Source organism: Pholcus phalangioides, unplaced genomic scaffold, assembly GCF_987345545.1.
Source record: "Pholcus phalangioides strain wild (caught in Gottingen) unplaced genomic scaffold, Ppha-v1.0 ptg000010l_1, whole genome shotgun sequence".
In the NCBI taxonomy this organism is placed as follows: Eukaryota; Metazoa; Arthropoda; class Arachnida; order Araneae; family Pholcidae; genus Pholcus; species Pholcus phalangioides.
Window position 1 is genome coordinate 29,053,795 of NW_028301603.1, and position 12,278 is coordinate 29,066,072.

Here is a 12,278-nt window from a genome sequence, read left to right on the forward strand (position 1 = left end):
CAGAAAGACTGGGGGAACCACTCCCATCTTCTGGCTCTTCGCCTTCTGGGTGTCTATTTCCCCATATAATTCCGAATCAAACATTTCATACATAAAATACACAAATTTCTTTCTCAACATGAGGTAATTTCGGAATAAGTTCAGAATAGTTTTAAGTTTGTATTTTCAATTTAGATGAGTTAATTTTATGAACCTCAATTGAGTTTCCAGGGGTTCTTCATTTACGTTTTTGTTACCGCGTATGTACTTGACTGCGTAAGACACGCAGTCACCATATGACCCGTACTTTACGGGACATTGTGCTGATGTCATCGAGCTTATAAGTAATACAAGCTCGACGGCTGCAGTACTTTAGTCGATTCCAACAGAAATATCGAGAAGATAATTTTATCAACTTAAGTCTTAGCCAAAAAAAACCACCATTCAAACTTCACGTTTTTCCGCGAAATAAAATTTAATTCACAGCTCTTTACAGTTGTCCAATCTAAAGTCCCTTGGAGATTTCTCACGAGTTCTCTCTCTCTGTTGACCTCTGGCAGAGGCATTTGACGGACGTAATACTCCCCGCGTCATATCTCGGAGATATCGAAGCGTTCCCGAAGGATGGGTGCATCCAGAAAGGCTATCTTAAAAAAAAGTAACAGCAGCTATGACAACAAAAAAATCGATATAATCATGGAAAATCTTCAATCTAAATCCATATAAAAGATAAACATTATGGGGTGATGGCGTATAGCCGTCCATCCTACAACAATCTAGTAATCGTCAATTAATCGAATGATCGTCCGTAATTTTGGTATATAAAATTTCGAATCAAAGTGAATCAGCAACTCAGTCATTCATGTTGTCTAACTTCTACATATCAGTTCAACTGGCGTCATCGAGTTTTCAGCAGTCATGTTCTTGTGACTACTGAAGGACTTATGAATGACTACATTCATGACAATGACTTGCGTCCAGATTTGCTGTTTGCCTCTGCATAAGACCGCGATGCGAAGAAGCGCATCCGTAGGATAATTGCCGCCGAACTACAGAACAAACTTATAGAGCATATTGCCACTGTAGTTCAATGAACCTTGTCAATCTGTTCAAATGTGGCATAAAGTTAAGCTGGTTATCTGTCAGAGGAAGGACAACTCTCTCTATATTGCAGCTACTCCAACATACTCAAATCAGTAACTTTCCATGAAGCTCAGTTAAGGTGGGTTCGATTGGGTTCTTGATGGAATAGCTCACAAGTACAAAATTGGAAATATCCGATAGGAGATAAGTGAAGGTATTTAGTATAAAAAGCGTGAACTTGTATTGGACCCATGGGCCTGAGAACCACCAGTATTTGCAAGCATCTCCATAGGGCTACAATTGTGTCCATCCTGGCACGATAGGTAGTCATTTGCAGGGCCACAACTGGAGGAGGGGGCGGGGAAAGCAGGCAGTTCTTGTACCCCAGACCAGACAGAGCACCAATTTAATCCTTCAACCTTCTCTTCACCATAACAAGGGGGCATCAAAATGTGTGCTTCCCCAGGTTGACGAAACATCCAATTGTGGCCCTGGTCATTTGCAAATATTTGCTTCAAATGTCTGCAACGAGGTACCAGCAGCATAAATTGGCTACACACCGGCCCAATGTTCCTTGGCAAATATTTGCTTCCAATGCGTGGCCAGATGGATTGGAAGGTCCTTCGATGTGAAGATCCTGGTCATCCTTTTCGATCAGCCTCCAACATTTGACCATTTGACAATCATTTACCAATGGTGAAGTGGCCACAATACTCTTATCAGGATGAACCTTGTAACATTGGGTCACGCAGGACACAAGTGGACCCTTGCTAAACACCCATGAAAATAAAAGGTTGAGACGTCTCAAAATTCCAAAAACTTTACACCAAGAATAGTGAACATATCTATGACACAAGCAAAAGAAGTTACCATAGATTCCTGAAAGGTATTGCAATATCTGTCATAAATCTTATTTGGTCACAATTGGGCCATGTATGGAAAAAACATACCAGTATTACTGACAGAATTAGATTTTGGAGTTTTGTTTAGGAAGTTTACATGCTATAACAGGAGAAATTTTAATCAACAGACAGTTTGAAATCTATAGGTGCCAGGATAAAAAATTATTCACGCAAGTGAGACTGCAGTATTTCTATACTTCCTCACAACAGTGCTAATAGCCGAACAATCAACTAAACACTTAGAAATATTGATTCCTTTACTATATTTACCCGAAAGGTCCAAAATAATACTTTTGACCTTTCCTAGGTTCTTTCTTACTCATAAAATCATCTATGAATAAGGAAACTACAAAACTTCTAATGCATTGACACGCTATGGGTGTTGTCTTCAGAGGATAAAAAATATAAAGCTGACCAAGGATCCCCTTTGGGTTGATTATCAAATCTTGACTCTTGGTTGCTCAGTGGAAAGAAAAATATATAAAATAAATCTGTCAAGGCAAACACCATGAAGAACGAGGCCGAGCACCTGCATGTAAGTCTTCTGTAACGCCCCGATTGCTGCTTGCGAAATGAAGTCATCCATCCAATTGGTATATTTGAATTTTCTTACAATTCCTGCTCGTAATGAACTTGAGCCATTGGTGGTGGTGACGACTTATTGTCCTTTACTAATTTATTTTTGAAGGCTCAAATAAATGTGCTTCTGTAGATGTCTACATCAGCCGGGAACTTTGTGGAAAACTTTCGCTCCCTGAAATTTGAATCTATGGCCCCTCTTGCCAGCAGATTTTCGATTTTTAACACAACGAGCACGCTATTTTCACCTAGTTCTTATGGGTCACCTTGTCTTTCCTATTATCCACTGTGATGTGATTTATTAGTAAACAATAAATCAACACCACCAACTGCAGCACTATAGCTTAAGTTCATTATGAGCGCCATTACACAAGACTTATATTTCATTCTGATCACAATGTTTGACTTGGCCAGACATTTTTTTCCCGCTGAGCAACCGAGAGCTAAGATTTTTTGATCCCCGACTTGAGATCCAAGTGGGATGCTCAGTCAGCACGATATTTTTTTTATCCTTTGAAGATGACACATAGCATATCGAAATGCATTAAGAGTATTCCCCAAAGCAGAATATGCCAAAATGTGCGACGTATGTCGCAGAACTACCAGTGCTCTGTTGCAGAAAAATCTGGAAGAATTTTAAGAAAAGTGTAAAAAACGCTATTATGTATATGCAAATTTTTACCGCAGTGACTGTCTGGAAATCTCAATAATATTAACCAAGAATCTCCCTAAAAATAAAAACATCATTATCAATTTAAAAACAAACAAGATTCGTCACAAAGCCTGTTCACAAGAAAAATGTTGACATGAATAGACAAACTACAGACGATTGACTTACTCAGCACGCACAAGAGCACACAAAAAATTATTTCTGTACCCGCTGAAGACTAAATTTCCCAAAACAAATCAGACATTAATTGAAATTTCAAATATGCTACATGACAAAAAAAAAGGGGGGAGGGGGGGAGAGAGAGAATGAAATGATAACAAAACCATTAAAAAGATTCAGTTCATCCATAATATGAATTTCTTTAGGTTAAACAAGTTTATTAACCTTCTACATTAAAAAACAAGATTTTCTTCAAGAAGACAGTTCAATTGCAACAACATTTCCATGAACTAATCTTCCTCCGCCACGATGCTATCATTCATTGATTCGTCCTTCTGCTTCTTCTTTTTCTTCTTCTTCTTGACTACTTCAACGACATCTGAACCATTCATATCCGGTTCTTCGTTGACTTTCATCTTTTTCTTACTTTTCTTCACTTCTGTCTCCTCCTCTATGTCTTCTATGCTATTACTCATTTCCTCCATCTTGCGTTTCTTCTCTTTCTTTTCCTTTTTCTTCCTCTTCTTCAGGACCTGTTCTTGCACAACAGCAGCTTCTGCCACAGCCTGCTCCATGATGTCAACATTTTTCGATGGTGGATTACCGGAATCATAAAACTTGAGGCGATCTTCAACTTGTTGCTTCAGATACTTCCCGAAAACATTTGTCGGTACTTCACTGAAACAATCAACCCTGGAAGCTATGGAGCACTTGTTAGCCAGAAATCGAGATATCCTTCCTTTATTCTGCTTTGCCGCCCTGCCAATGAATGTGGAGTGAAAAATTAAACCATACTTTGGAGTGTTGCTTCTTGTTTTCAGCGCTCTGAATAAGGCTTTTTCAGCACCCAATATCTGAACAGTCGAAGCTGGATACTTTGCGAGGCTGTTCAAGCTTCCAGCATGGGATATTAACCTGGCACCAACAGTTTCCCCAATCAGAGTAGACAAATTCGGAGCAATATCATTCATCTTAGTTTTAACATACTCAAAAAGATCTTTCCTATACTCGACCAATGCACTGACTCTTGAGCAGAACGATTCTATATTCATCAAGTCAATGGGAGAGATATCCATTCCCATCGATGTTCTGGCGACCTCCATTATGTTCTCCACTTTTCCACTGTCTTTCAAGAGCTCCTCCAGCTGTTCGGTGATATCTTCACCCATTTGCTTGCGATCCTTGATCAACGCGACCGCCTGAACGTAAAGAGCATTTTCGGGCACAATTTTGATGAGCTCCGGGAAGTGGTAAGAGTACCATTCACGCACACGCATAGAGAATGTATTGATATCTTTATCCAATTGATCGACAAGACTTATGCTCTGAATGATCATGTTATCAACTAGATTCACGTTGAACTTAATTTTAGCTCTGGAATAGCTGTGTCCTAGCCCAATTTGGGCTTTGGTGGCACTACTAGCATCTATATTATTCACCAAGTGATGAAAGTGAGCCCGGATCCCTCTAATGACTTCAGGAACTACACCAGTGCAAAGACACTGAATTTCCAAGGCTTCAACAATGGAGCCAGCAAGTTTTGCCTCGGCCACACCAAGCACGACAGGTTGCTTCTTCTTTTTCTTAGACTTAGGCACATTGGTTTCAAGAAACAACAGCAGGTCGGGATGAAGAATTCCTTCGGAAACACTGTTCATGTTGTCGAGAGCATTCTCTGAATCTTCGAAGGGCCTGAACGCAGCCAGTTCAATTAAGCTTTTGAATTTTGGTAATTCTTGCAAGCTTCTTTCAACTTGTGGAGAGAGCGCAGTGAGTTCTTCAAACTCCTTGGTATGAAACAGGGCGTAGCCCGTGGCATGTTCAAACAAAACATACAGATTCGACATCTCGAAAACTTTTTGGCTATCTTCAACTGCACGAGGGTAACGCCTATGAAAATAGAAAATAAAATCAACAATTGATATGTTATACAGATATTAAAAAAACCGCAATATCGAAATACAAAAAAAAATATACACAAAACTTTACTCTATCTTTCACAGACAAACCAATATTATTCTATCCTTTAATTTAAATTAGATTTCAAATTTTAGGAAAAAAAAATTTTCCAGCTATCGTTTCACAAGATTAATTTTACATATATATTTTCTCAATTGCTTTAGGGTAGGGGTCTTACACCAGTGGCCTGCCACCAACGTTTTAGTTGCCCACAAAGCAGGGTTGGGTTTCTTCCAGGACAGTGGAAGGAAAAAATAAGAATGTGCACTAATTATTGTTTAATTAAAGTACATATAATTAATGCTTGTTAAATCACCTGATTTGTTGTGAAATAATATCAAATAAGTTTTAAAACAATATATATTTTAAATATTTAGTTATAAATATCTCACCAGGGTATGTGCAATATATGATTTTCCAATAAAACGTGCACATACTAAAACAAATTTCATTTTAAATTGTCCTGCAAATTCAGCAGGAAAGAATTTTATGCATATTTTTGGATTTGTCAACTCAACTTTGGAACAGCCTAATGGCTGCCACAACTGAAAAGGTTTTATTACAATTACACTATGTTGCCCCCAAAGCAGAATGTTTAGCACTGTTCTGCAACGAGCCCTCAGCTGACTGAAAATGTTCTGCGGTAAAAATCCCCATACATGTAATAATGTTCTTTTGCACTTTTTCTTAAAATTCTTCCAAATTGTTCTGCGACGTACGTCGCAGATTCTGACACATTATGCTTTGGCGTATGTTGCCCTGTACAGATAAAATGTCGAATTTCAATTTTAAAACTTATATTTCTTGTTGATAAAAGTAATTTAAGGTTTATACATAAATAACTTTCTGTTTTAATATACAGTGTGGACAAAAACTCTGTAGTAACTTGAAAAAACCGGAAAAAATAACCAAAATAAATGGTTTGCAGCAGAGTTGGGTTTCTGACATGACAAGCGTCAAAAACTGGTTTAAACCGTCAAAAACCTAAATGAATGCCTTTTGATAATGTTTTGTACACAATAGGTATACAAATGGATGAAAAACTTAAGAAAAGTTTAACTCTTATTAAGAAAGAAAAAGAACCCCACAATATATATAAATACAGTATTCTACTCAAGGGATCGCTTGATCCGTCCAGAGCATACAAACATAAAACATATATTTATTACAATAATTAAAACAAAATATTATAATTTACAATTTTTAATTCTTTAACATAAGAGCCTAGAACATATAAAATATAATTTTATGGTTTATTTATCTAAGCTACTCATTACCTGTGTTCAATTTAAGTGGAATAGAGCTGCTTATTCAAAATATGTATGATAGATCATCAGGGTTAGGTTTTGACCCCAGAAACTAACTCTGTATTAAAACTAACAAAATCTTACTGTCAATGTCAAATAGTTTTTATTAACTTGATAGATATGTTAAATAACAAAACACTTCCTTTTATTTACATAACGGGTTTTATATTCAAAATGATAATTACTAAGGAAAAATATCTATTTTGATATTTTAAATTTTCTGATCCGCCCAAAATTTTATTCCATATAAGAATTCTCACGCAGCATCTGTTAATGCACTAATTAATCTCATTGCATATTACCACAGAAGTCTGTTGTACAAGCGCCACCCACCGGCTGTTTTATGAGTTTTTTCCTATCTTAAAAAAATTCCAGTGACCTAGTGATGCTAACCCTGCAAACCATTTTTTATTTCCGTAATTTTTCCAGTTTTTTATTCATTTTTAAAGTTTCTACCCACCCTGTACAACTAATAAAATCTTTCAAAATAGGTGCTATATTAATTAGAGATGTGAGGTGAGAATATTCATTTTTCTTTTAAATAATTTAAGTTTTTTACATCATCAAATATAAATTAGTTTTCATCACCTGAAACATTTAAAACCAAGCAATTTCTGGCATATTCACCCCCTCCACAACAACTTTTAGTTCGAGAATATTCTCAGAATATTATCGTGGTATATTAGAGATTTTAAAAGTTTGGTTATGAAGATTTTAGAAACCTTGAGATTAAAACTTAAAAAATATTTTAAAATCAGATAAATTTTCAGAAATAAGTTCAAAACAAAAGAAATTAAACTAAAGTTGATTGATAAAGGAAGCTATTCTTGTACAGGGTTATTCAGAAAAAATGGCAAAAACTTTGAGAGGTAAACTTTGATAGCACACACCAATGCAAACAATTGTCACCAAAGAATACATGATCTAACATAAATGCAAATGCACATTTCGAAACAGCAGCTCTGTAAATGTTGTTAAAATCGTATTCCTGTTGAAATTTATTGGGAGAAATACACCATGCATGCAAATGTAACCTGGCGAAATACGATAAGTATTTTGCTTATGATATGCATGTCTACTTTTTCAGTATTATTATAAGTGCGCCATTATCCCATACATTATAACTGTTACAGGGGTGGAAAGTGACGAAGTCTATTTCGGAGCAGTATTGGAGCAGATATTTAAAAACTAGAGCAGCGAAATTAACTTACAAGAATATTTTCGTTACCCCCACCAATTTTCAATATAAAACAACTGCACTGTCTTATGTCATCAAACATCTTTTCATCAACTTAAGTTTTCAATTTTTTTATAGCCACTCGGAAAGAAATTCTGAAATTTCCCCCCCCCCCCACGTGAAAAATCTGACCATGGGGTCCAAGATCCCAGCTTTGGGGGAAGGGGCATATCGTAGTATGAAGGGGGGGGGGGGAGCAATGGCCAAGTGATCAAGACCTTAGCGCAATCAGAACTCGCCAATTTGGCGGCAACTGTTTATGAAATCTCAGCCTAATCAAGGACTAGTCTTGCTGAATGTTAAAATAATGCACCGTTATGCTATAAGAAAAAATTCTCATTCAGATTAACTTGAATTAAACGTAAACAAGGATATAGACATTAAAAATAATTTTCTTCTTTAACTGCCATTAAATCAAGAGTAAAAAATGCATATCATGATAGCATTGAAAAAACACATTGTAAAGAGTACATAGCTTTGGGGTTCACGCATTTTTCGACTTAATTAACACAAAAGCACTGAACTACATCACTTATCATTTATATAACAACTTACCGATTGTTTCATCTAATTAATTGAAACGTTGGTAACTAAATCTTTTACTTTCAACATTAATGGTCAACCATCATTCACCTCCGGTAACCGACAAAGAAAAGTGGCCTAATGAACCACGTGTGGTAAACATTGGCGTACAGTTTTATGCCTTTGTAACAGTTTAGCCCTTTGGTCGAGCGATTAAAAGAAAAAAGATCATTAAAAAATTCTAAAAATTAAAGAATAAATTTTGGTCAAAAATACACCATGGGTGGGATTTTATTTTTAGATTTCGATGAAACATAACTTAATTTTCAAATTTTGTCGTATTTTGTACTTTATCTAAGAAACACCTTACTATTTCTTAACAGACAATAATTTATTGAAGAATTTACGGGACATGGGTGCAAATGACACATTTTATAAATTTTATTATTACTTGTAACTTTAAAACGCGTTTAAGGGTGTATTATAGTCTGTTCAGTAAAGGGGAGGGGGTTTCCGATTTGCTGACTTTTGATGACAAGGGACGCCCCCCCCCCCCGTATTTGCGCCCATGTACCTGAACTAACATTCTACCTATTGATAAGTCCCCTACAGTAGGGTTTCCCAACCGGTGTTCCGCGGAACCCTTGGGTTCGTGAAAGCTTTTTTGGAGTTCCGCGGAATCAAAAGGGACGGAACCCCAAAATTCCGGAACCCTGGTAGCTTGAAAAAATTCTCTTGTTACTGTTTCAGCTGAAGCAATTTTCTATTTCTGTTGAGAACGGGTACTCTAAAATAATTCAGAGAAAATATTGGATAATCGATCAGTAGAAGACAAACAATATTTTTGTTGGCTCCTTACTTTCTTTCTTCCTATTGTCGCACACAAGTCCTTCAGACAACAACAGTCAAGATGACTTCCTGGGAATTGGTATTCCCAAAACTCTCAAGACCTACATGAGGATTTTTATGAGGGTCTTCCTTCAAATATTCGGAAATATTAAATTGTTCCTTTGCATTCTGTGCCCCCTCCAGCCTGCCTCTCTTAATTGGAATTTCCAATTGAGATTCATGGCGTCGGATTCTTATCACTTTTCTGACTAACAAATTCTAAATAGCAATCCTTAGACAGAGGGAAAAAGAAAAAGCTTTACTCTCTAACTTGCCTGAGGTTATATTCTCCCATGCTACAGATTCGTTACCACAAATGGAACCTCGTTTACACAATGTTCAAGAGGCCTCGTCAAAACGTCGTATAAGGGTGAAAATCGTACAATTGAAACTTCTTTGAAAATGACCCACCCCCATCCTATAGACCTCTCATAAAATATCGCAAAATCTCAATGGTTTCAATTGCATTTTGTTTTTCCATATCTCAAAGCAGATAATAGTTGGACATCGAGTCCAACTCTCTAAAAGTTGTATAAAAGAGAAGAACCAAAATACTGGATATCAGTGTTTCGCAAAGTCTCTCAGGGGCTGTCGACATTGCTGATTGCTTGTTCAGTCCTTTAAAGGGATTTTTTTTTAAACTATTTTGAGTAGGGCTGTAACCAGAGCGGAACTTGGGAAATCTGGTGACCCGGACCACAGGGGGCGAAAATTTCACTCTCTTAACTTCTCCCACAACATTAAAAGGGGGGGGGGTCTCTTTAATTTGCAAAGCCGCTTGTAAGTACTCTTAATGCAGCTTTGTTAATTTGTGTTTGCCCCGGCTGACCAAGCATCTGGTTGCGGCCTTTGATACCGTACCGCTGTCAACAATCAGTCAATTAGTCGATCATCAAAGTTTAAAACTTTTTAGGTGACACTATGCAATGAAAAACTATTACAGTGATACATTTTTGTAATCCACAATAATTACATCGATTCAATGTATAAAAAATGATCATTCTCGGAAGAAGGTCTCGAGAAAGGCATTGACATTGTGACCTGCGTTGTTTTTTTTTCAATTATTCTTTTGTGTAATGTTGAAAGAAAAGCGTTCCCACGGAAAAAGAAAAGGAAATTTCCCACGAGTAACCATCAATGTATGTGGGTGAATTCACCGAAAATGTCAATATTCCCACCCCTAGTAATAACACATAATCGCTCTCAATGTCTAATCAGTGTTAGTCATATAACATCCCATGACAAGCAAACATTTAGCATGCTCCAGGAAAACAAAATGACCAATTGCTAAAAGCTGACCGTCCTTTCACTTTCGTGTTTTTGCTCAAGTTGGAATTTTTCGCTCCTCTGAGGCCACGATATTAGTTTGTGCTCTCTTTCATCACAAGGGAAGTTATTTAGCGATTCGGCTGTAGTTTCGTTGTGTTCTTATTTGTTTGAAGCGTCAGCTCGTCTTCTTTTACTCTGTTGAAGCTTAAGAATAAATAGTTTTTGTTCATATTAACAATAGTTGGTGCTGGTTTGGCACCCTGGGGGAGGGGGTAATATTCACCCTTTCTCTTATTTTGACCACTCGTTCCACATTTCGGATGAGTATGGTGTATGCCGAAATTCACACTTAACCCATGACCAAGTTTAGTGAGTAGTATTTTTTCCTCTTGTTCTGTATTTTGTTATCAATATTATCTATCGTTAACGACAATTTCATCCAGGGTAGTGACTACGATTTTTATGAGTGGGGGGAAACATGATTTTGTCACCCTCTCCACTTAAATTCTGATGATTTTATAACGATATTTTTGTTCTTCACTGATATTTGCCGTCCCCCTAAAGTTTGGCGTCCGGGGCAATTACCCCCTCCCCAGTTCCGGCCTTGATTTCATCTATTTTTTTTTACTATTTTCTTGCATTTCGTGAATTTTAATGTGAATACTTAAAAGAGATATCAGTGATACTGTGTACTAGTTGTCAAGATCAAAAAACCGTGGGTATTTGTGAAATACTAATTACGTAGCAGTGAAATACGATAGCCTAGGTCGATAAGATACTCGTGAACTGTGCCACAAGACACTCAGAGATGTCATGTGTGTTCAATACCCTCTTTTGTCCTTTACAGTGCTTTTTATGATGATCGCCATGATGATCAAACAGCACGTTGCTATTGAAGAAAGTATGCACACCAAACGTTTGTCGTTCAAACCCATCTCGATGAAAAACAAAAAAGCCGTTCGGGATCGGCTGTTAACTGTATAAGTAACGCTGAAGTGCTCTGGAACTGTGCCACACATCACTCAAGTGATTCTTAATATGCCACTTAAGTAATCTGAGAATGTTCCGCGGGTAACTTGAGAGATATGTAGAACCACACTGGGGCCGCTTAAGTGCTCTAAAACTGTGACACATGTCACTCAAGGGATCTCTAAATGTGCCACGGATCGTTTAAGTGTTCTGTAACTGTGTCGCGGATTACATAGGTGATCTTTGAATGTGAAAATGATCTTTGAGGCCTACCTCAGTGATCTGAAAATTTGTTAGGCCACTTAAATGCTCTGGAATTGTGCCACTGGTCATTTAAGTGATTTGTAAATGTGCCGCTTAGTTCGTTTTTACAAAATTAGGTTTGGGGGGGGGGGGCAAGCCACATCAGATAAACTTCAGGAACACATTTGGTCCGCGGGTCAAGGGTTTACCATATATGGCTCAAAGGGTGGGTTGCACCGGCCGTATGCACGGGGAGAAATACTTTATTTCTCCTCAATGGTGGAAATGTCTACCTTGTATTTTTTTTCCAAAATCAAATCAAATTTATTGTTATATAACAGTACAAAAAAAAGAGAAAAATTTACCAAGGAGTCAATCAAAAAATGACCCGTTCTGGTAAATGCCAGTAAAAATTAGTATGGAAAACAGAATAGTGTCAACTAAAAAAAATCAAAATTATTCAAATTAAAATAAAAATTCATGGCAACAGAGGAGTGCAATTTAAAAACAGT

General features: G+C 37.1%; 1 protein-coding gene across 1 annotated transcript; it reads right to left on the reverse strand.

Moving 5' to 3' along the window:
* Positions 1-3,565: 3,565 nt before the first annotated feature.
* Positions 3,566-8,576, reverse strand: Nop56 (Nop56 ribonucleoprotein). The gene is made up of 2 exons (XM_089238067.1): positions 8,431-8,576; positions 3,566-5,262 (listed from the first exon to the last, which is right to left on the reverse strand). The coding sequence occupies exon 2, from the start codon at positions 5,217-5,219 to the stop codon at positions 3,663-3,665; it is 1,557 nt and encodes a 518-aa protein (XP_089094193.1). The 5' UTR covers positions 5,220-5,262; positions 8,431-8,576; the 3' UTR covers positions 3,566-3,662.
* Positions 8,577-12,278: the final 3,702 nt, after the last annotated feature.